Source organism: Coregonus clupeaformis, chromosome 30 (assembly GCF_020615455.1).
Source record: "Coregonus clupeaformis isolate EN_2021a chromosome 30, ASM2061545v1, whole genome shotgun sequence".
NCBI lineage: Eukaryota > Metazoa > Chordata > Actinopteri > Salmoniformes > Salmonidae > Coregonus > Coregonus clupeaformis.
Genome location: NC_059221.1, coordinates 34,740,114 through 34,765,388, shown reverse-complemented (window position 1 = coordinate 34,765,388; position 25,275 = coordinate 34,740,114). Strand labels below are relative to the sequence as shown.

Below are 25,275 nucleotides of genomic sequence, written 5' to 3'. Positions count from 1 at the left end.
CGTAGGAGGGAGGTTCCAAGGTGTGAGAAGTGTGCAGAAGGGCATGAGACAAAGGAATGTGTAGCATTGGGGAAAGTAATGGTATGTACTAATTGTAGGGGTGCCCATGGGGCTGGGGATCAGATATGTCCTGTGCGAGAGAGGCAGGTTGAGGTTTCCAGGGTAAGAGTAGTGCAGAAGTTGTCATGCTGAGGCAGTGAAGAAAGTAGAGGAAGAGGGGTCAAGGGGGAGGAGTGGTGAGAGTAGTAGATCTGTACCAGTACTGAGGGATAGGCCAACAAGTGATATATGTTTCAGTAAGATTTGATTTTTAGCATTTATAGCAATGGTTATTAATTGTACTGCAGGGATGGAACGTAAGTCTAAGAAAATTGAGGTTGTGGTGGCAGCTGCAGAGAGGTGTTTGGGTGTGCGAGACTTGACATCAGAAGAGTTACAGGGTGTCCCATCCTTTCAGGTTGAGGGCATGAGGTAGGAATAAATAGATTTAAATAGTGGAGTAGGGTGGTGTTAATTTTATTGTATTAATATTTTTTGAATTTGTGAGTGTAGTGTTAGATGGTTTTATTTTGTTTTTTAAAGAAAAATATAAGGGAGTTGTACTCCAGTCTAGTAGGTGGCGGTAATGCAACATATTGGATGCCAACCGCCGTTAAACCTAATCGAAGAAGAATAAGCCATGTTGCTAGCGAGAGTGGGGAAAAACAAACAAGACAAAACCTGAAAGTCGTATCGACTGGTGGCAGTTCGATACTGAAGTCTGAGGATTTTATTCAGTGGGAGCTACGTTGAAAATATAGAAAAGCCACGAATACTGGACATACGAGAGAAGAGAAACATATTTTCAAAGAACGGAAAGCGGATGCTTAGCGAAAAATAACTCCTCCTATTTCTGGTGGTGACTTCACTTCAATGCAGGTGGCAGTGAACTTAGCCAGCTATATATCGTTAGCTTCGCCGCTAGATAACTTTATATAACTTTGAATATCAAGTTGAATATCAAGCGACGGTTCATGAGCAAGTAGCTTAGCTAGCTAACTCGCTTATTGGTTATCTAACTGAAGTTATTTTAAGGCCACTTGCGTCTTGACTGTAAGTTGGCACTGTGAGGTATTCATTGTCAAACTAGCTAACGTTAGTAGCTCGTTAGTAGCTCGTTAGCATGCGAGTTCAACCACATATCAGCAGGTAGCTAGCATTAGCAAACCACTACGGAAACCACTATTTGTATTTTTAACGGAGGATTTCCCGGCGCTAAAATTGGAATTGTTATAAGTGAACCCGTTCTCTCAAACCAAATCAGAACAATGTTATCGAACGCTCAGAACCAGAACCAACCGGCCTTTCCGAACCAGCAACAACAGCAAGCGCCAAATCTGAACTCTGCCCCCTTTCCAGCGTTTTTCGTCAAACCCCACAACCCTCTACAAATTAAAAAGAATGCCATAACTGACGACTACAAAGTTACAAGTCAGGTCCTTGGCATGGGCATAAATGGGAAAGTATTGGAGATATTCCAAAAAGGAAGTGGAGATAAATACGCTCTGAAGGTAAATGTGTTTTGTGTATAACTCGACTTGAAACAATGTTGCATTATTCTTGTGATTTGAGACTGTATACCAAAACTGAAACCGTCCAAGTGAAGTGATCAAGAAAGTTGAAACATTGTAATTTTAAAGAATGGGGCTTTTATAGCCATACATATTTGAAAACTTAATCGAGTATGATAATTTTTCCCCCATCCCACTGATGAATGACCGATTATGGAATTGCACTGCCATTCTGCAATGGAAGATTTTTCATTTGGACAGAAAACATGTTTAAGAATTCCTCAAAACATACCCACGCTTTTCGAAGCACACAATGCACCACATTATTCCATTTCCAGAGTGGCAGTTGAATATGTTTAGAAGGGTTGTGGGTTCATTTCCCACGGTGGTCAGTATGAAAAATGTATGCACTCACTAACTGTAAGTCTCTCTGGATAAGAGCGTCTGCTAAATGACTAAAATGTAAATATATCTGAAGGCGAGAGAAACGCACACCTGTTTAGGCGCTGCGCTGGCTAGCGGAGTAGAACACTTGAAAAAGAAAAGGAGAGCTGTACACTCTAGGAGCTCAGATGCAATCATTTTATAACCACCGTTTTGACCCTGTCAATGTTGGTTATAAAATTATTGCATCTGAGCTCCTAGGGTGTGCGGCTCTCCCTTTCTTTATCAATGTGATATAGCCTAAGCCTAGATGATTTGAAGTACAATAGGTCTGCTGCACTGACATTTTCAGTGAGAGGGCATTCACATTGTATTTATTGTGTTCAAGTTTTCAATTCCATTTGTGTGAGAAATACATCAGTTTACTCCTATGCTGCTCACAAGAGAGCAGACCAGAGGCCCTCTGAGGCCTAGTTAATCTCTTGTGGGTGCCACTTCCTCTCTGAGGCCCTGACTGTACACTAGAAATCCTATGATTCATATCCGACAATCAGATTGCTGATAGAGCAAATCATTGCTCTTTTGATTGCGTTAAGGTCAGCCTCTCCTCTCACTTTAAAATGGGAAAACTTTCTCATCCTATTTGAATATGTCTGCATTTAGGCCTAGTTGGTAGTGTAGAGTGTCAACATTGCTTTCAACCAGGGCTTTCCTTTGCTGAGGTTCGTGATGGGTGTCGTCATACCGCAGCTGTCTTTCTGGTCCCCAAATAGCTCTGGCCTCTAGTCTACCCTGAATCGGATACGGAAACTAACAAAAGACCTTCTGCTGCCATTATTTGACTTGGCCTATCAACTAGCAGTAACTTCTACAGAAAAGGGGGTACAAATGTTTTCGTGAATGACATAGATTTACTCTGCTGCACCAATTCTGTCATTGTTTATTAAATACTCTGAAAAATGAAAGCACATTGTGTAACACATTATCATAGATCTGTAGGCCTATTTATATAACACAGTTAAATAGTCATTCTGTCTTTGCCCTGGCATTATTGACTTAGTAGGCTGTGCTTCAGCAACTGTCAGATTCAATGAGTCACGAATAATCCATTGTTTGTGGAAATATGTTTCGGAATAAAAGTAATAATCCAATTATTTTGTCCCTCAACTTTTGTGCTATCAGCCTTTATAACATTAGAGGTTCCCAGGACACTTTTCAGAAAAGGGCCAATGTTTTTCAAATACTGTATGACAAAATGGTTATTTCTGAAATGCAGAAACTGATGCCACTCAGTTGTTTGCTTCAGTGCATTGTTGTAAGGGTCCACTATCACTCCCTTGTTCTTAGTCAACCCTAAAATAATCTCTAGATAATTGACAGACTTGAAACAAAGACGTCCCATGCTGGTTTCTAGGTCTCCCAGATAAGCCCTAAACAATAGCAGCATCCCACCTCCTACTTTCACCTCACACACTCCTCCTCTCATCAGACACACTCTTTCCTCCTTTCATTGCCCCTCAGGGCAGTGTGTCTGCCTGCTGAGCCCCAGTGTTAGCCGTCAGGCAGAGATAATTGAAAATTGATAACTTCCCCTGATATTTCCTCGGTCTGCTCCTCTGGGATCTATTAGTCAGCCCTGAAGCATGTATCCCCCTCCTGCTCTGATTGGGTGACCAGGGTTGGTGGCATTGTGATGCTTAGCACAGCTTGACTTTGCAGTGGAGATGAGGATGAGGTGTCAGATGTATACAGCTCTGGAAAAAATTAAGAGACCACTGCAAAATTATCAGTTTCTCTGGTTTTACTATTTATAGGTATGTGTTTGGGTAAAATTAATATTTTTGTTTTATTCTATAAATTACTGACAAAATTTCTCCCAAATTCCAAATAAAAATATTGTCATTTAGAGCATTTATTTGCAGAAAATGACAACTGGTCAAAATAACAAAAATAATGCAAAGAAAATAAGTTAATGTTCATTTTTAAACAACACAATACTAATGGTTTAACTTAGGAAGAGTTCAGAAATCAATATTTGATGGAATAACCTGGATTTTCAATCACAGCTTTCATGCGTCTTGGTATGCTCTCCACCAGTCTTTCACATTGATGTTGGGTGACTTTATGCCACTCCTGGCGCAAAAATTCAAGCAGCTCGGCTTTATTTGATGGCTTGTGACCATCCATCTTCCTCTTGATCACATTCCAGAAGTTTTCAATGGGGTTCAGGTCTGGAGATTGGGCTGGCCATGACAGGGTCTTGATCTGGTGGTCCTCCATCCACACCTTGATTGACCTGGCTGTGTGGCATGGCGCATTGTCCTGCTGGAAAAACCAATCCTCAGAGTTTGGGAACGATGTCAGAGCAAAAGGAAGGAAGTTTTCTTCCAGGACAACCTTGTACGTGGTTTGATTCATGCGTCCTTCACAAAGACAAATCTGCCCGATTCCAGCCTTGCTGAAGCGCCCCCAGATCATCACCGATCCTCCACCAAATTTCACAGTGGGTGCGAGACACTGTGGCTTGTAGGCCTCTCCAGGTCTCCGTCTAACCATTAGACGACCAGGTGTTGGGCAAAGCTGAACATTGGACTCATCAGAGAAGATGAACCTTACTCCAGTCCTCTACGGTCCAATCCTTATGGTCTTTTGCAAACCTCAGCCTGGCTTTTCTTTGCTTCTCATTGATGACGGGCTTTTTTGTAGCTTTGCACGACTTCATCCCTGCCCCTAGGAGCCTGTTTGGAACCGTCCTCGCCGTGCACTTCACCCCAGCTGCCGTTTGCCATTCTTGTTGTAGGTCACTTGATGTCATCCTACGGTTGTTGAGTGACATTTGAATGAGTTGGCGGTCATCCCAGTCAGTAGAGAGTAGTTTTTGCCCTCTGCCAGTCTGTAGATTTGTTGTCCCCAATGTCTGCTGCTTGACCTTGTTCTTATGAACCGCCGTCTTTGAAATTTTAAGGATGGAAGCAACCTGACGCTCACTCTGCCAGTAAAGCCAGAATTGAACCCTTTTCCTCACTCAACATTAATTTTCAACTCTTTTGGCATGGTCAATAGTTATTTTTTTATTAATATTACTGTTGAGGTACTATTAGCACTATTTTTGCCATCCAGCTGGTCCTATTGCAAGAGGATAGTGATGACCCCAGCAGTGGTTTTTATACTTTTCCTCGTTAAATAATATTTGGTTCTGGTGACCACCTAATCAGTACCTAATTCAGTAGAATGAGGTGTGCCTGTGTTGGAATTCAACATATACTGGAATGGAATGGCTGTCATACATGTAGAGATGCTGATTTAAGAAAATTTTGCAGTGGTCTCTTAATTTTTTCCAGAGCTGTATATGGCAGGGATGTCAAACTCATTCCATGGAGGGCCTAGTGTCTGCATGTTTCTCCTTTAAATTAAGCCCTAGACAACCAGGTATGGGGAGTTCCTTACTAATTAGTGACCTTAATTCATCAATCAAGTACAAGGGAGGAATGAAAACCTGCAGAAACTCAGCCCTCCATGGAATGAGTTCGACACCTGTGGTATATGGGTTTATCGATCAGCTTGTAATGGTTTATTGTGACTATAGCTGGGTGATATGGACAAAAATCCATATCGCAATAAATTGACTGAATTAATAACAATATGTTCAACATTTTGCACCTTTTTTAAAAACCCTATTGTCCCATTAACAATAACCCATATTAGGAAACCTATTTAATTTAGAACTTCACATTTCTCTAGTATAGGCTACTTATCGTAATGAACGATATCAGGAAAATGCTCACGATAAGTGGTCGGTTTATCGCCCCACAGCTCTAATTGTGACCAGGGCTTTGACTGTCAGGCCCCTTAAGCTGATATGCTGGAGAAGGGCTTCATTGATCAGTGTTGTATTTTACACATTGCCTTTAGTAGGAATTACACAAGAACAGATGTCATTCTTCCTTTCCCACAAAGTCGTATAAGGCTAGATATTTCGATCTCTATTTCTATCAGGTCATCTCTGAATACGGACTCAAGATCATGAACCTCTGAATGTTTGTAACCTCTCAAATCCTTCCTTTTCTACTGCGGCCAAAGGCTTTTGAGGATGAGTGCTTTGCTTTTAGGCTTATAGTGTACACCCCATCCCTGTCCTTTCCTCCTCTGCCTGGGCCAGGCTAATACTATTAGGCCTAATGGGGATAGAGAGAAGAGCACATGTTCACTTTACAACATTTGAGTAATTGGCCATCTCACTCACTGCTTTGTTCTTACTCTACCTTAAAGCGCAACTGAAGGCAATAAACAACTTCTCTGATCGAAAACGACCTATGTGGCATCGATATTAGTCAAACATTTATTCTAGTGTCAAAATTGATTACAAAGTAAATAGCATAATTTGTCAGTCTCGTCCAAAACTGAGTTTTGAGTTTCGTCATGAGTTACTTTAGGGTTGGGTTTTGATTTCGACAATGCTCACTTGCCCACTAACACGAGATACACAGCTGCAGTGTTTGCGCTCTATCCAATCATACCGCAGAACACACAGACAGTGAGACAGACCTGCCCAGCAGCGTCGTGCTTTTTTTTAAACTTGAGAAATGCTGCACCAAACACCTTAGGGAGCTAGATGTAAAATTGAGTGACTAAAACCTCAGCAAAAACGTCAATTAATGACAGATTTTTTTGTTGTTATCTTAGATTCATTCTGACTATTTTGAGGAAGTGATACTGGCTTTGTGCCTATGGTGTTTCATGGGGGACAAACATCATTAACTGCCACATCGAACCACACCCCCAAGACAGAAATCTTGTTTTTCTTAAAGAGCAACAGAGATAACATGCGGAATCGGTGTGTTTAATCGCTCTTTAAGTCGAGATCATCTACGATCTGAAGCTGACAGGTTTGCTATTAGTAACCCCATCCCTGCTGTCTCTTCCTCCTCTGCTTGGCCCTTGCTAATACTATTAGCTGGGGGAGAAAAAGAGGGACAAGCCTATGTCTAAAGCATGAAACAAACCGAGAATCTGACTGCCGATAGGTGCATCACAGTAGGAGGCCTTCTCTTGCTAGAACAAATGACGTACCTGCTGCGTACTGACGAACCTGTCGTTTCTACTTGTAGAATCACAATCCTCGGCAGTGGCCGACAACTTGACTTTGAGCCAATCAGAGAGCACGAACCTCCATGTGGATGAGGCGACAGAAGTGATAAGGAAAATGAAAACATAGGGCACTTTTTCCGGTCTAATCCACCCCCTTTTCATCAGCATTGTTCTAACTAAAACAATAAAGCTGCATAAAACACTTTTTTTTTTCTAGAGCAATTCTTTACATCTTTTATGTCTAAGGAGTTTTGTGCTTGAAGGATTTTTGATCATGTGCATTAGTTTATTAGTTAGCTAGCAAATGTTAGCTTGCTAACTGAGCAAGGTAGTCACACAGACTTCATATGAAATGAATGGGGTGGTAAGTGTAGCACAATGCACACAACACAATGCTTTACCAAGCTAGCTATCTGGCCACTGTAGCTAGTAACATAATTAAATCACAATGGATCCATTTCCATGAAGCAGCTGCCTGTAGCTGGCTGCCGAGAGTCAATGCAGTGTCTTTACCGAGCTAGCACAACAGCTAGCTAGCTAGCGACTCATGCTAACCATTTAGCTAATGTTAGCCAGCTAGCTAAAAATTTATATATGGGCTGTATGTGACTATGGAGAGTGAATACAATTGTTTCTTTGTGATCTTGCTAGCTTGTTATATCAGCTAGCTAGCGAACATTGACTAGACCAGGGGTATTCATCTCTTACTCTACGAGGTCCGGATCCTGCTGGTTTTCTGTTCTACCTGATAATTGATTACATCCACCTGGCCCAGGTCTAAATCAGTCCCTGATTAGAGGGGAACAATGAAAAAACGCAGTGAAACTGGCATCAAGGTCCGGAGTTGAGTTTGAGGGGACTAGACCATAAAGCAACACACACAGACATGCATTGCCAAACAACGCTTCTGCCACCTGGTTTGGAGTATTTTAACAAGGCTTTGGCAGACGACTTCAAGGTCTTTGCAGTGTGAACACAAAAGACATTGACTGCCGACACTGTTCAGAGGTGCTAAGTACTGTCGGCAGGCAAACATTACATTTGACAGTCCTAGCTTTAAAAGTAGCCTGGCGCGAGAGGAGGATTATTCGGTCTGGATTCGTACAGCACCATGCTCCACGCAGACATCTTCAGCTTTTATTGGGCAGGTGTCCTGAGACGGGCAAACTGGAGGAGACACCTCCCTGGAATGACGAACCCCCATTTTAGATGGCCTTTCCCTTTCTGGATAGGGGTTTGCCTACTAGCCTAGCCTCAGATCTGTATGTGCTTTAGCCAACTCTGATTATCAACAGGCTGGGCTGAGTGGGCTCTTGAGCATAGCACTGTATGAATAGCCTGCCCTGTGTGTGTGTCAGAGATTCTGTTGTGCTGGAAATGGAGCAACATTGCCCTTCCCGACGGTGTCCTTTCAGGGGCTGTTGTGTGAGCAGATTCTTCCCTGTCTGCAAATGCCTGTCGGTATACAGAGGGAAGATTCTTCCCATATCTCTGACAATGGCTCTATGAGGAGGGAAGAGATTCCTTCCTGTTTTTGCCTGTATGAATTAGCAGGAATTGTTGATGAATTCTTCTGATGTCAGCAAACCGGAAAACCAGAACACTGAATCTTACAATTAAAATTGACTGGGCTAGTAGTGTTCTCCCCTGGTAAATATTATTATTTTTAATTACAATTTAAAATATATTTTTTGACCAATGTTCCCTCTAATTGTTTTCAGCACTGAGCAAATTTCAGCCCAAACTTTTACGTTGTGAAAAATTCTGTGCAACTTCCAGCGTGCGTTTACTGTGAACACTGAGGCTGTACCCGCTTTAAGTTACAGTTTTAAGTGGCCAAGTAGGCTACTGTGGCTATTTGATCATAATGTAGGCCTACCAGAGTGGCCTACCATACAAAAAAACTATGGAGAAAATGTATCCCATAACATTTTAACATGGAAATAGCTGTTCTATCATTCATCCTACAGTAGCAGCCAATGTGTGGTGTTCAATGTAGGCCTACATTCCATGAGACATTTGAAAAAAACATGCAGGGCTTGACATTAACCTGTTTATCCACTTGTTCTTCAGACAAGGTGACTCAACATGTTGTGTTTGATGCAAGAAACCACTTTACAAAATAAAATTAAAAACGGAATCCGACACATTATGCTACCCTCTGCCTATTGGCTACTTAGCTTATTCAAGTCTGTCTCAAAATACAACACTGCCCCTTTTAAGACAAACAAGATCTTTACCTGTAGCTCAGTTGGTAGAGCATGGCGCTTGTAACAGTGTAGTGGGTTCGATCCCCGGGACCACCCATACGTAAAAATGTATGCACACATGACTGTAAGTCGCTTTGGATAAAAGCGTCTGCTAAATGGCTTATTATTATTATTATTATTATTATTATGATGATGTCTAGAAATGAACACATTTTGTGCTCTTGTAGGAAGTAATCTCTCCCCTATTGCTGACTACAAATGATCTATAACTGGGCTAATAACTCACTAACTAGCAAAGGATATGAACAAAATGTGCACACGTGGCTACATGCAGCTCTTGCTTTGATCTCAAAACAAGCGCATCTACTCACGACGACCGCTGTAAACACAGCCCAGTTCAAAGTAAATGGTAGAGATCCATATATGGCAATGGTCTATTTGCATATAGGCCTACTGCCGCTCTGATTGGCTATGCCACACCGGTCTGTGTAGAGTACGGGCTGAGTCGTGCGCAATAGAATCCTACTCCTATGCCTTCTGCCTACAACAATATTTCTTGCATAGATCGTTTTATTTCGTTATGTTGCATTGGAAGTGGCTAATATTGCGTTGATTCAATCACAATTGACACAGTAAAGGGAAACATTGACATTGTTAACTAACAGGTAAAAGTTGAGTGAAGTTCAATCTCCTCCTTCTCTCCATGGGCTGATATTTCTTCTGCCTCTGTGCAGCTCTCATTGCAAGGCTCAGGTGGCCCACAGACATGTCTGACGTGTGTGGGTACGTAGGCGTGGTCGGTGTGTGTCATGCTGAGGGAATGACAGTGCCAGCTGTACAGAGGCCCCTCCCAGGGATACTGAATGATGTCATGGCGTGACTCTTGTTTGTTGATGTGGAAGTGGGTAGGCTACAAACTAGGGTTGGGCAGTATCCAGATTTTCATACGTCATACCGTTTCTGTACCATACTGGGGTATAAGGTATTACCGGAAGTGCACACAAGGGGCGCCATAAAAATAAATTACAATATTTATTTAATTTTTTTAAGCTTTTTGGTCTAAACTCCACTCGCCGTGTTTGGAGGAAGAAGAAGGATGAGTACAACCCCAAGAACACCATCCCAACCGTGAAGCATGGAGGTGGAAACATCATTCTTTGGGGATGCTTTTCTGCAAAGGGGACAGGATGACTGCACCGTATTGAGGGGAGAATGGATGGGGCCATGTATCGCGAGATCTTGGCCAACAACCTCCTTCCCTCAGTAAGAGCATTGAAGATGGGTCGTGGCTGGGTCTTCCAGCATGACAACGACCCGAAACACACAGCCAGGGCAACTAAGGAGTGACTCCGTAAGAAGCATCTCAAGGTCCTGGAGTGGCCTAGCCAGTCTCCAGACCTGAACCCAATAGAACATCTTTGGATGGAGCTGAAAGTCCGTATTGCCCAGCGACAGCCCCGAAAACTGAAGGATCTGGAGAAGGTCTGTATGGAGGAGTGGGCCAAAATCCCTGCTACAGTGTGCGCAAACCTGGTCAAGACCTACAGGAAACGTATGATCTCTGTAATTGCAAACAAAGGTTTCTGTACCAAATATTAAGTTCTGCTTTTCTGATGTATCAAATACTTATGTCATGCAATAAAATGCAAATTAATTACTTAAAAATCATACAATGTGATTTTCTGGACTTTTGTTTTAGATTCAGTCTCTCACAGTTGAAGTGTACCTATGATAAAAATTACAGACCTCTACATGCTTTGTAAGTAGGAAGACCTGCAAAATCGGCAGTGTATCAAATACTTGTTCTCCCCACTGTACGTATTCAGACCCTTTGCTATGAGACTCGGAATTGAGCTCAGGTGCATCCTGTTTCCATTGATCATCCTTGAGATGTTTCTACAACTTGATTGGAGTCCACCTGTGGTAAATTCAATTGATTGGACATGATTTGGAAAGACACACACCTTTCTATAAAAGGTCCCACAGTTGACAATGCATGTCAGAGCAAAAACCAAGCCGTGAGGTCGAAGGAATTGTTCGTGGAGCTCCGACACAGGATTATGTCGAGGCACAGATCTGGGGAAGGGTACCAAAAAATGTCTGCAGCATTGAAGGTCTGCAAGAACACAGTGGCCTCCATAATTCTTAAATGGAAGAAGTTTGGAACCACCAAGACTTCCTAGAGCTGGCTGCCCGGCCAAACTGAGCAATTGGGGGAGAAGGGCCTTGATCAGGGAGGTGACCAAGAACCCGATTGTCACTCTAACAGAGATATAGAGTTCCTCTGTGGAGATGGGAGAACCTTCCAGAAGGACAACCCTCTCTGCAGCACTCCACCAATCAGCCTTTTATGGTAGCGTGGCCAGACGGAAGCCACTCCTCAGTAAAAGGCACATGACAGCCCGCTTGGAGTTTGCCAAAAGGCACCTAAAGACTCTTAGACCATGAGAAACAAGATTCTCTGGTCTGATGAAACCAAGATTGAACTCTTTGACCTGAATGCCGAGCGTCACGTCTAGAGGAAACCTGGCACAATCCCTACGGTGAAGCATGGTGGTGGCAGCATCATGCTGTGGGGATATTTTTCAGTGGCAGGAACTGGTAGACTAGTCAGGATCGAGGCAAAGATGAACGGCGCAAAGAACAGAGATCCTTGATGAAAACTTGCTCCAGAGCGCTCAGGACCTCCGACTGGGGCGGAGGTTCACCTTCCAACAGGACAACGACCCTAAGCACACAGCCAAGACAACTCAGGAGTGGCTTCGGGACAAGTCTCTGAATGTCCTTGAGTGGCCCAGCCAGAGCCTGGATTTGAACCCGATCTAACATCTCGGAGAGACCTGAAAAGAGCTGTGCAGCAACGCTCACCATCCAACCTGACAGAGCTTAAGAGGATCTGCAGAGAAGAATGGGAGAAACTCCCCAAATACAGGTGTGCCAAGATTGTAGTGTCATACCCAAGAAGACTCGAGGCTGTAATTGCTGGCAAAGGTGCTTCAACAAAGTACTGAGTAAAGGGTCTGAATACTTATGTAAATGTATTATTTCTAAAAACCTGTTTTTGCTTTAACATTATGGGGTATTGTGTGTAGATTGTTGAGGGAAAAAAAATAATTTAATCAATTTTAGAATAAGGCTGTAACGTGAAAAAGTCAAGGGGTCTGAATACTTTCCGAAGGCACTGTATATTATTTAGTATATGTAAAGATTAAGATTAAATTAAGAATAGTCTGATGGGTGATAATATTAGCCTATCACTTGTGAATTATATACTGTCACTTGTGAATGATATACTGTCACTTGTGAATTATGCCCAAAATAAGAAACAATGCCTTTTTTTGTGCAACTTTTTTGATTCATAGTAGCTCTCCTTATGTAGCCTAGCCCATAAGCCTATATGTTTTAATAAGGTTGATCACTAAAGTGGCCAAATCATTTCTTTAAAGTTAAGCACATTAATCCGCTTTACAAGGGGTGTAGAGCCTAACTGGTATACTTAAACAGAGCGTGAGTTTCAAGTTTGGGGAAGATAATTTTCACCATAAAAATTCACCTTTTATAATAAAAGCATTACATGCATAATTACATTTGCGGTCACTTTTGATAATGGTGTTTTCCGCTGTTGGAACATTTGTGCTTATAGCCTACTACCATGTGAGCATTGCTGCGCTTATAATGTGAAGAAATAGCCTAATAGTTGATCATCATTTTAAGCTAAACATTCTGATCTGTTGCGTCAGCCACATTGCGTAAAAAATGTTTTGACCCTAGTGGTTTGATTAATTTAGGATCTATCGCATCCCACAACTGTCCCAGACTATGTTTGGAATATTTTTTTAGCGCACAGAATAGAATAGGTCGACCTTTGTACTATGGGGGATCGTAGATTGACATAGGTTAGTGCTTTTGCTGTTCGTTAGGCCTAGTCATCTTGTTGGCTGACAAAGTAAATGTGGACAGTTCTTCCAATATCTTCAATATGCACCTCGGAATTGGATAAGGACGCCCGCAGTTGCGCCCCTGATGTGTCTGCCTTTACTTGTAGCCTGTGAGAAAGACCCGATCACGTGATGGAGCGCGCAGCACTCCGGGCCAAGGGCACAAAGGGTGCATTACGGCCACACAAAGGGGATGCCGCCATGAAATTCTAGACAATATCAAGTGCTTGTCATATTGTGAATGAATGACTGATGTAACTACAGTCTGCGCAAAAAACAAAGCAGAGCTCATGCCTTTCAAGCAACTTTTTTAAAATCATCATTAGTCGCATTATGCAGCCTTACAATGTATTAAAAATCTAAACATATAGCCCAACGTTTGTAGAACAACTAAAGTTACATTAATAACTCTAAATGAAGCATATAGGAGTACCTATTTCTTTGTTAACCACTCAACACAGAATAGCTGCATGTGCGCACTCCCTCAAATCGTTTGGAGAAAATATCCTTTCTATTTTATTCAGCTTTGTTCAATTGTATTCTTCATACTATAAAATAATGCCATGGAATTCTAAGCAAATCTTGTCTTTCAAATGAACTAGTGTAGCCCACAGCCATTTGGTATAGCCAATCAGGACCTAACAGTTATTTGCTTGACAATCACCGGCTGACTAAATCTCGTGACCGCCACAGTCCTAGGTATGACCATCTTAAAACAATTCCATATGTTAGCTTAGAAGCCCCCCCAAACGCATGGCAGCTTTCCCATATTGCTATAGAATTTTCACAAATGCTTTACTCTACGTCATTCCCGAACATTCTATGAATTTATGAAAACGTGAAAATGACTAAGTGCTCGCTTGTCAGATGTACAACATAAAAAATAAATTAAAAAAACATTCTTCCTGGAGGTGTATATGAACAGATTTTAATAACATTTCAAAAACACAATCAGTTCTACTTTAAATGTCAGTCTGTCTCTGTGTGTGTTCCTGAAGCCTTTCCCTACCATGAAACTGCTCTGCTACGCTGTACAAGTCTCAGGATGTGACACAGGCTAGTGGACGTTATCCACTTAAAGTAATATAGCTTACACCTGGCTTAATCTGTGCTGCTTAATCTGGAGGAAGAACACGTTGGAGAATTGATGCCAGTCAAATATTCCCTTTGATTAATGCATCTGACTGCAAAGTGATTACCAATGTGTGTTTAGTTTACTATCCTATCACAGCATTGAGCCTTTGCCTTTTCCACGAGCTTGGTGTTTCGTCTGGTATTGTTCTAGCACTCCCAAAATTGTAAGTAAAGTCTTTAGGTTGCATAAGGCTGGCCCCGGAGCGGTAGCATCTGGGAAGGAGGGAAATTCTATTATGATGTCTGAGGCTGCCGTAATCAGATCTGAATGGCAAAGTCAGGGAAGTGACTACCTCTGGAAGACTTTTGCGCCATCATGGTTTGAGGTCTTCTCTAAACTTGTAGTAAACTGATGACGGAAAAGCTACTGCGTTGTTTGTCATTTAGACACTGCAAGTTTGAGTCCTCTAGCCTGATGTATTCTCAGTAGTTGAGGAAGTGGTACACTAGTCACTGGTTGGGGAGAAATCTAGACTGTAACCTTTTTGAAAGACGTCAGCAGCTCAGCTCTGTGTGGTTTACCATAAGCTTGCGTCATTGTTGGTTATTAGTTTAGGCCTAAAAATCCCCTTCTGATGCTGGGTAATTCTGACTGTCCATCATATTGCTTTCACTTTTATGTAGAAGGCCTACTACAGTGGGGAAAAAAAGTATTTAGTCAGCCACCAATTGTGCAAGTTCTCCCACTTAAAAAGATGAGAGAGGCCTGTAATTTTCATCATAGGTACACGTCAACTATGACAGACAAAATGAGGGAAAAAAATCCAGAAAATCACATTGTAGGATTTTTAATGAATTTATTTGCAAATTATGGTGGAAAATAAGTATTTGGTCAATAACAAAAGTTTCTCAATACTTTGTTATATACCCTTTGTTGGCAATGACACAGGTCAAATGTTTTCTGTAAGTCTTCACAAGGTTTTCACACACTGTTGCTGGTATTTTGGCCCATTCCTCCATGCAGATCTCCTCTAGAGCAGTGATGTTTTGGGGCTGTCGCTGGGCAACACGGACTTTCAACTCCCTCCAAAGATTTTCTATGGGGTTGAGATCTGGAGACTCCAGGACCTTGAAATGCTTCTTACGAAGCCACTCCTTCGTTGCCCGGGCGGTGTGTTTGGGATCATTGTCATGCTGAAAGACCCAGCCACGTTTCATCTTCAATGCCCTTGCTGATGGAAGGAGGTTTTCACTCAAAATCTCACGATACATGGCCCCATTCATTCTTTCCTTTACACGGATCAGTCGTCCTGGTCCCTTTGCAGAAAAACAGCCCCAAAGTATGATGTTTTCACTCCCATGCTTCACAGTAGGTATGGTGTTCTTTGGATGCAACTCAGCATTCTTTGTCCTCCAAACACAACGAGTTGAGTTTTTACCAAAGTTATATTTTGGTTTCATCTGACCATATGACATTCTCCCAATCCTCTTCTGGATGCACTCTAGCAAACTTCAGATGGGCCTGGACATGTACTGGCTTAAGCAGGGGGACACGTCTAGCACTGCAGGATTTGAGTCCCTGGCGGCGTAGTGTGTTACTGATGGTAGGCTTTGTACTTTGGTCCCAGCTCTCTGCAGGTCATTCACTAGGTCCCCCCGTGTGGTTCTGGGATTTTTGCTCACCGTTCTTGTGATCATTTTGACCCCACGGGGTGAGATCTTGCGTGGAGCCCCAGATCGAGGGGAGATTATCAGTGGTCTTGTATGTCTTCCATTTCCTAATAATTGCTCCCACAGTTGATTTCTTCAAACCAAGCTGCTTACCTATTGCAGATTCAGTCTTCCCAGCCTGGTGCAGGTCTACACTTTTGTTTCTGGTGTCCTTTGACAGCTCTTTGGTATTGGCCATAGTGGAGTTTGGAGTGTGACTGTTTGAGGTTGTGGACAGGTGTCTTTTATACTGATAACAAGTTCAAACAGGTGCCATTAATACAGGTAACGAGTGGAGGACAGAGGAGCCTCTTAAAGAAGAAGTTACAGGTCTGTGAGAGCCAGAAATCTTGCTTGTTTGTAGGTGACCAAATACTTATTTTCCACCATAATTTGCAAATAAATTCATTAAAAATCCTACAATGTGATTTTCTGGATTTTCTTTTCTCAATTTGTCTGTCATAGTTGACGTGTACCTATGATGAAAATTACAGGCCTCTCTCATCTTTTTAAGTGGGAGAACTTGCACAATTGGTGGCTGACTAAATACTTTTTTGCCCCACTGTATCTGTTATAATCAGTGGTGATGAGAAGGAAGCCATGAAGATGAGTTGTAGCCTCTGATTCCATCCTCACCCTTCTCTCATCTCCTCCCACCCCTCTCTTCAGATGCTGCAGGATTGTGCGAAGGCTCGTCGGGAGGTAGAGCTGCACTGGAGGGCGTCGCCCTGTTCTCACATCGTACGCATCATGGATGTCTACGAGAACCTCTACCAGGGCAGGAAATGCCTGCTCATCGTCATGGAGTGGTAGGTCACACGCACACACACACACATCCGTTTAGCCTATTTTATTCAATGTTTTCTCTCTCTGTTTTAGCATGGATGGAGGTGAGCTGTTTAGCCATATTCAAGACCGAGGGAACCAGGCATTCACAGAAAGAGGTAAAGACATATTTGTCCTTATTTTTGTCCAGTTGTATGATGTCTCCCTTCACTCCACTGGTATTCAACTGTTCTCTCGCTCAGCTATACCTCTAACTCTCTTTCTCCTCTCTCCCACCCCCTATCTAGAGGCCTCTGACATTATGAAGAGTATAGGTGAAGCCATCCAGTACCTGCATGCCATTGACATTGCTCACAGAGACATCAAGGTGTAAAGCCTGTCTGAACAGAATTATACCGTACATGCCTTCAGGCAGAACAACTTATTTTATGTACATGTTTAGTCAAAAAAAGTAATGCTATTTTCTCATCTCTCAGCCAGAGAATCTGTTGTACACCTCCAAAAGGCCAGACGCCCTCCTCAAACTCACCGATTTTGGGTTTGCCAAAGAAATCACCACACTCAACTCCCTGGCAACGCCATGCTACACCCCCTATTATGTTGGTAAGGGCATGCCACTCGGTCTGCATGCTTGCTGTTCAACATGCTTACTGACTGTGGTTTATAATACAGCCTAAATCTTGTTGGTGTAATTATTCATGAATACTTCAATGCCATTGATTTACTATGTTCATTAAATACAATGCTTGAATTTATTTAGTATTTTGTTTTTTCTCCCTCCTTTATCCCAGCTCCTGAGGTTCTTGGTCCAGAGAAGTACGACAAATCCTGTGATATGTGGTCTCTGGGCGTCATCATGTATATCCTGTAAGTGATACAAAATAGGTTGACAGCCCGAATCAATTCCCAATAGCAGCATGTACAGGACATAGCATGTTTTGGTTCGTATAAATGTTCCTCTCCACCTCTCTCCCCAGGCTGTGTGGATATCCTCCCTTCTACTCCAACCACGGCCTTGCCATCTCCCCAGGGATGAAGAGACGCATCAGGAACGGACAGTACGAGTTCCCCAACCCAGAGTGGTCTGACGTTTCTGAGGAAGGTAATAAAGAGAACCCAGGGGTATTTATATGGTCCGGATTCAAAATGAATATCATGACATTGATGGGAATGATGGGCGAATATGTATAAAAAAAAAACATATATATATATATATATATATATATACAGTGAGGGAAAAAAAGTATTTGATCCCCTGCTGATTTTGTACGTTTGCCCACTGACAAAGACATGATCAGTCTATAATTTTAATGGTAGGTTTATTTGAACAGTGAGAGACAAAATAACAACAAAATAATCCAGGAAAACGCATGTCAAAAATGTTATAAATTGATTTGCATTTTTAATGAGGGAAATAAGTATTTGACCCCTCTGCAAAACATGACTTAGTACTTGGTGGCAAAACCCTTGTTGGCAATCACAGAGGTCAGACGTTTCTTGTAGTTGGCCACCAGGTTTGCACACATCTCAGGAGGGATTTTGTCCCACTCCTCTTTGCAGATCTTCTCCAAGTCATTAAGGTTTCGAGGCTGACGTTTGGCAACTCGAACAATCAGCTCCCTCCACAGATTTTCTATGGGATTAAGGTCTGGAGACTGGCTAGGCCACTCCAGGACCTTAATGTGCTTCTTCTTGAGACACTCCTTTGTTGCCTTGGCCGTGTGTTTTGGGTCATTGTCATGCTGGAATACCCATCCACGACCCATTTTCAATGCCCTGGCTGAGGGAAGGAGATTCTCACCCAAGATTTGACAGTACATGGCCCCGTCCATCGTCCCTTTGATGCGGTGAAGTTGTCCTGTCCCCTTAGCAGAAAAACACCCCCAAAGCATAATGTTTCCACCTCCATGTTTGACGGTGGGGATGGTGTTCTTGGAGTCATAGGCAGCATTCCTCCTCCTCCAAACACGGCGAGTTGAGTTGATGCCAAAGAGCTCGATTTTGGTCTCATCTGACCACAACACTTTCACCCAGTTCTCCTCTGAATCATTCAGATGTTCATTGGCAAACTTCAGACGGGCCTGTATATGTGCTTTCTTGAGCAGGGGGACCTTGCGGGTGCTGCAGGATTTCAGTCCTTCATGGCGTAGTGTGTTACCAATTGTTTTCTTGGTGACTATGGTCCCAACTGCCTTGAGATCATTGACAAGATCCTCCCGTGTAGTTCTGGGCTGATTCCTCACCGTTCTCATGATCATTGCAACTCCACGAGGTGAGACTTGCATGGAGCCCCAGGCTGAGGGAGATTGACAGTTATTTTGTGTTTCTTCCATTTGCGAATAATCGCACCAACTGTTGTCACCTTCTCACCAAGCTGCTTGGCGATGGTCTTGTAGCCCATTCCAGCCTTGTGTAGGTCTACAATCTTGTCCCTGACATCCTTGGAGAGCTCTTTGGTCTTGGCCATGGTGGAGAGTTTGGAATCTGATTGATTGATTGCTTCTGTGGACAGGTGTCTTTTATACAGGTAACAAACTGAGATTAGGAGCACTCCCTATAAGAGTGTGCTCCTAATCTCAGCTCGTTACCTGTATAAAAGACACCTGGGAGCCAGAAATCTTTCTGATTGAGAGGGGGTCAAATACTTATTTCCCTCATTAAAATGCAAATCAATTTATAACATTTTTAACATGCGTTTTTCTGGATTTTTTTGTTGTTATTCTGCCTCTCACTGTTCAAATAAACCTACTATTAAAATTATAGACTGATCATTTCTTTGTCAGTGGGCAAACATACAAAATCAGCAGGGGATCAAATAATTTTTTCCCTCACTGTATGTACATTTTATTTTCACATACACCGGATAGGTGCAGTTTTAATCTGTTTTAATTCTGTGTGAATTGCTTACAATAGTTGTGACTTTGTTTTTCTATCTCCCAGCCAAGCAGCTGATCCGCCACCTGCTGAAGACTGAGCCCACCCAGAGGATGAGCATCACAGAGTTCATGAACCACCCCTGGATCAATGTAAGCATAGCACCCCTCTGTTCCCCCAAATATACCATTTGAGCTAGGTGGTACACACATGAAGAAACTGTTGCTGCAGTGTGTATTGATCACAATGTAAGAGTACAAGGTTATTATTAAGAATATGTACAGAATCCAATACACTATCAGTGGTGTAAAAATACTTTAAAGTACTACTGAAGTAGTTTTTGGGGGTATCTGTACTTTACTTTACTATTTATATTTTTGACTACTTTTACTTCACTACATTCCTAAAGAAAATAATGTACTTTTTACTCTGTACATTTTCCCTGACACCCAAAAGTAGTCATTACATTTTGAATGCTTAGCAGGACAAGAAAATGGTCAAATTCACGCACTTATCAAAAGAACATCCCTGGTCATCCCTACTGCTTCTGATCTGACGGACTCACTAAACACAAATGCTTTGTTTGTAAATTATGTCTGAGTGATGGAGTGTGCCCCTGGCTATCTGTAAATAAATAAAAAACACGAATAGTGCCATCTGGTTTTCTTAATATAAGGAATTTGAAGTGATTTTTACTTTTGATACTTAAGTATATTTAAAACCAAATAATTTTATACTTTTACTCAAGTAGTATTTTACTTTTACTCAAGTATGGCAATTGGGTACTTTTTCCACCACTGTACACTATGAAAGGGATTAATCATTCACTAGCAATGTTGGACCACAACACCTTTGGGAGATGAGAACACAGAGAAAGTCTCCAGTCAACACACATATTTCCTGTCATAGCATATTATATTTTTGTTGCACTGACATCCTATTCCAGCTTGGTGGTCCAGTCTGTTTGTGCTTAAGCCAACTCCTCTCTGTGCATAGAAATATAATTATTTATATGTCTCAGTCTGTTCTTTGTCATGCCAAAGAAACTGGCCTCACAGCAATGCTAACTTGGCCATAACCGCATACAGCATGGAACCATGCTCTTCTTTTTCAACAATGTCCTCCAGGAGTTGCTGAATACTTTTCACATTTCCAGTTTGCTCCTATATTCACGTGCCTTGGTTTGATACAATGTGTTTTCTAAAGCTATGTGCTAATGCTAACCCATGCTGGTCTCCCTGCAGCAGTCTATGGAGGTCCCTCAAACCCCTCTCCACACCAGCCGTGTGCTGCAAGAGGAGCATGACGTCTGGGAGGAGGTCAAGGTGAACTCATACACGGACACTGGCACTGTAGTGATTTGATAACATTATTTTGGCTTCTGACTTGGATCCACACGGCTCCTTCATGCTGATTGAGCACAACAACAACAATATCCTACTCTAGACTGTACAACATAGTGTTTGCTTCTATCTACACAATTGCGCATTTGCTCCTTTGGATATTCTGTGTGTTTTACACATTATTTTAAATTGTTTCTATGTGATATGCTAAAAGTGTTTTATTTTTGTTACTAGGAGGAAATGACAAGTGCCCTGGCAACCATGAGAGTGGACTATGAGCAAGTCAAAATCAAGACCATCGAGGACTCGACCAATCCGCTGCTGATGAAGAGAAGGAAGAAGGCAAGCCATGCAGCCACTGAAACACCGGGCCTGTGAAACAAAGACACACACACACTCACTCATGTGGTGAAGGATAGCTAATAGGACAACCAGAGATTGTTAAGGGGTGAAAGTCAGAATCTCAAGAAATATAATGTTTCCAGTTTTGTTTTTAACTTCATTTTTAGCAGTTTTATTCTCTCTTTTTTTTAACATTGCCATTGAAGCTATTTTTTTGCCTTTTTTGTCTGCAAAGAGATCAGATGTTTATCACATGGTGGGTATTGTTGTTGTTGATCGCTAAATGCGGACCAACAGCACTGTAACTAATTCAGTATCTGACCCATCTCTGTTCTGTTCTGTGTTCTTCATGGTTGATTCCCCTCAGTATTGGCCACATGGTTCTCATGATGGTACTGTCATGGGTAAGTAGCTGAGAGACCATGGAAACATCCAGTTATACTGTGGTTACCCCTGCTTTAAGGACATGGCTATGTCTATAATCTTTTTTCCTGCTATGCACTGGAAACACTACCTGTTCTACCTGTGCACTGAAGGGCCGCGTTAGTTAACTCTTCACAATGGGGGAAGCAACATTTTTTGTTTGTATAATTTTATGTTTTTTTGTTTATTGCTTTAGTTGTCGTTCGTTGTATATACTTATTCACACCTCACACCAACGGTATTAATTTTCTATTTGTTGTGTGGGACTTTTTGTTTGCCATGAACCTCTTTGCTTTGTTTTAGATTGGACTTTTGAATTGTATGACCGAAATTGAATGTGTTTTCATTGTTGGTTGGGTTTGATTTCTTAGCCAACACACCTGTAGCCAGAGCTATAACCACCATCATTAGAGTGGACTGACTGATTAGAAAGAAAGACTGTGTGCCTTGAGGACATTGGGCCGAATCCTTACTTGAGACCTGTGCACATAGCCTAACTTTTCACACACCTCCCATTGACGTTATGCATGATTGACACAAATTTAAGGTTTGTGCACTAATCTCAAATTTGGATTTTTCCTAATGTGATGACAGTGAGGGAATATTCAAGCCACCTTGTGGTAGACAATAGCACAGGGACATTATGTTATCCAATATCCACCCCATAGAATGAGCTCACAAAAGCCCCACAGTCCATAGATGGTGTAGCCCATGTCACGTCTATCCTGATGAAAGTCACAGATTAATGCTCATTGCACTTGTTTGAATATCTTATCACTGAATTCCCACTAATGAACTCTACAACATCAGTGTCACTAGCTATCATTTTCCACACATCAGCAATAGTGTTCAGGGTTTCTGCTGTGTTAGGTGATGGGGAACACTGAGGGTTAGGCCACCATTGTAATGCATGGGGACATGGCGGTACACATATGAAATGTAGCACATCTAGTCTCAGACTGCTGTACTAATGTCCTTGCTGTCTTTTACTGTGGATTAAAACTCGTACAAAATCGCCCATCCTCTCGAAAGTGTTGATTGGTATGTGACTGGTGGTGTGCCAGAATCCTAAAGTAGCCTTGATGTCATACTGTGGCAATGTAAGACATTCTCCTGTTTGTGCAGCCCTGTACCACCCTCTGCTGTCATGGAGATGGAAAGACAAGCATTCAACCTCATACAGTCAACCTCTGATATACACTGCTCAAAAAAATAAAGGGAACACTTAAACAACACAATGTAACTCCAAGTCAATCACACTTCTGTGAAATCAAACTGTCCACTTAGGAAGCAACACTGATTGACAATAAATGTCACATGCTGTTGTGCAAATGGAATAGACAACACGTGGAAATTATAGGCAATTAGCAAGACACCCCCAATAAAGGACTGGTTTTGCAGGTGGTGACCACAGACCACTTCTCAGTTCCTATGCTTCCTGGCTGATGTTTTGGTCACTTTTGAATGCTGGCGGTGCTTTCACTCTAGTGGTAGCATGAGACGGAGTCTACAACCCACACAAGTGGCTCAGGTAGTGCAGCTCATCCAGGATGGCACATCAATGCGAGCTGTGACAAGAAGGTTTGCTGTGTCTGTCAGCGTAGTGTCCAGAGCATGGAGGCGCTACCAGGAGACAGGCCAGTACATCAGGAGACGTGGAGGAGGCCGTAGGAGTGCAACAACCCAGCAGCAGGACTGCTACCTCCGCCTTTGTGCAAGGAGGAGCAGGAGGAGCACTGCCAGAGCCCTGCAAAATGACCTCCAGCAGGCCACAAATGTGCATGTGTCTGCTCAAACGGTCAGAAACAGACTCCATGAGGGTGGTATGAGGGCCCGACGTCCACAGGTGGGGGTTGTGCTTACAGCCCAACACCGTGCAGGACGTTTGGCATTTGCCAGAGAACACCAAGATTGGCAAATTCGCCACTGGCGCCCTGTGCTCTTCACAGATGAAAGCAGGTTCACACTGAGCACGTGACAGAGTCTGGAGACGCCGTGGAGAACGTTCTGCTGCCTGCAACATCCTCCAGCATGACCGGTTTGGCGGTGGGTCAGTCATGGTGTGGGGTGGCATTTCTTTGGGGGCCGCACAGCCCTCCATGTGCTCGCCAGAGGTAGCCTGACTGCCATTAGGTACCGAGATGAGATCCTCAGACCCCTTGTGAGACCATATGCTGGTGCGGTTGGCCCTGGGTTCCTCCTAATGCAAGACAATGCTAGACCTCATGTGGCTGGAGTGTGTCAGCAGTTCCTGCAAGAGGAAGGCATTGATGCTATGGACTGGCCCGCCCGTTCCCCAGACCTGAATCCAATTGAGCACATCTGGGACATCATGTCTCGCTCCATCCACCAACGCCACGTTGCACCACAGACTGTCCAGGAGTTGGCGGATGCTTTAGTCCAGGTCTGGGAGGAGATCCCTCAGGAGACCATCCGCCACCTCATCAGGAGCATGCCCAGGCGTTGTAGGGAGGTCATACAGGCACGTGGAGGCCACACACACTACAGAGCCTCATTTTGACTTGTTTTAAGGACATTACATCAAAGTTGGATCAGCTTGTAGTGTGGTTTTCCACTTTAATTTTGAGGGTGACTCCAAATCCAGACCTCCATGGGTTGATAAATTTGATTTCCATTGATAATTTTTGTGTGATTTTGTTGTCAGCACATTCAACTATGTAAAGAAAAAAGTATTTAATAAGATTATTTCATTCTTTATTTTTTTGAGCAGTGTATGAGTGACTTGGAGCGGCCGATTTTGTAATGTAATGCAGGTTTCTAAGGCTACGTTCACACAGGCAGCCCAATTCTGATATTTTTTCCATTAAATGGTATTTTGACCAATCACAAATCTTTTTCAGAGTTGGTCTGATTGGTCAAAAGACCAATTAGTGAGAAAAAAAAATCTGAATTGGGCTGCCTCTAAACACAGCCTTATTGCGTCAATTCACTGCAAGGAAGAGGTTTATATAAGATATTTGTTTATGTCATTATTGCCATGTCCCCTGATGTGTTAGGTGGTGTGTGGTTACATCCAGATCTTCTAGATCAAAGATAAAATGCCCACACTGGCCTGCATTAATTAGAACACAATTATGCATTAATTAAAGCAAATGATCAAACTGAATAAATATGCATTCGATTTAAGCATCCTGCTGTAACAAATATATTTCCTATTCAAATGTTATTTTTTGACATTATCCAATGCCAAAGGTGACCAGTGTTTCTGGCATAGACGGCTGCTTTATGTGCAGGTAGGTTTTTGTTCCAGCCCTACAATCGTCTTAATTGAAGATTAGTTGAATCAGGTGTGTTACTGCTGGGTTTAAACAAAGTTATACACACTGTGTGGTAGGTACTCCATGTCTAAGATTGGTCACCTTATGTTATGCTGTATTCATAACCAAGTTGGAAGGTGGTAATTACCAGTTGTGAAGTCGTAAATACTAGATGGATGCATTCACTTGCTTTGAACCCATTGAGAAACGTTGATTGGATAATGACAAACAAGCTGCGCCAACCATAACTAAAAGTACAGCTGTCATGCTTGTAA

At 42.5% G+C, this 25,275-nt stretch overlaps 1 protein-coding gene across 2 annotated transcripts; it reads left to right on the top strand.

The window, feature by feature from the left end:
• Positions 1-662: 662 nt before the first annotated feature.
• Positions 663-22,740, top strand: LOC121545358 (MAP kinase-activated protein kinase 2). Of its 2 annotated transcripts, none has more exons than XM_041855803.2 (10): positions 663-1,550; positions 16,624-16,763; positions 16,834-16,898; positions 17,028-17,107; positions 17,217-17,343; positions 17,532-17,607; positions 17,718-17,842; positions 19,681-19,766; positions 20,862-20,939; positions 21,192-22,740. In XM_041855803.2, the coding sequence occupies exons 1-10, from the start codon at positions 1,308-1,310 to the stop codon at positions 21,333-21,335; spliced, it is 1,164 nt and encodes a 387-aa protein (XP_041711737.1). In that variant the 5' UTR covers positions 663-1,307; the 3' UTR covers positions 21,336-22,740. The 2 variants fall into 2 exon arrangements, with proteins under 2 accessions (XP_041711737.1, XP_041711736.1); XM_041855802.2 differs by having other exon boundaries at positions 664-1,550; positions 20,859-20,939.
• Positions 22,741-25,275: the final 2,535 nt, after the last annotated feature.

Coding starts and splice junctions, on each gene's coding strand:
- LOC121545358 (XM_041855802.2), top strand. CDS start 1,308: ATGTTATCGAACGCTCAGAACCAGAACCAACCGGCCTTTCCGAACCAG. Junction 17,843..19,680: donor GTCTGACGTTTCTGAGGAAG/GTAATAAAGAGA, acceptor TCTATCTCCCAG/CCAAGCAGCTGATCCGCCAC. Junction 19,767..20,858: donor TGAACCACCCCTGGATCAAT/GTAAGCATAGCA, acceptor GTCTCCCTGCAG/CAGTCTATGGAGGTCCCTCA.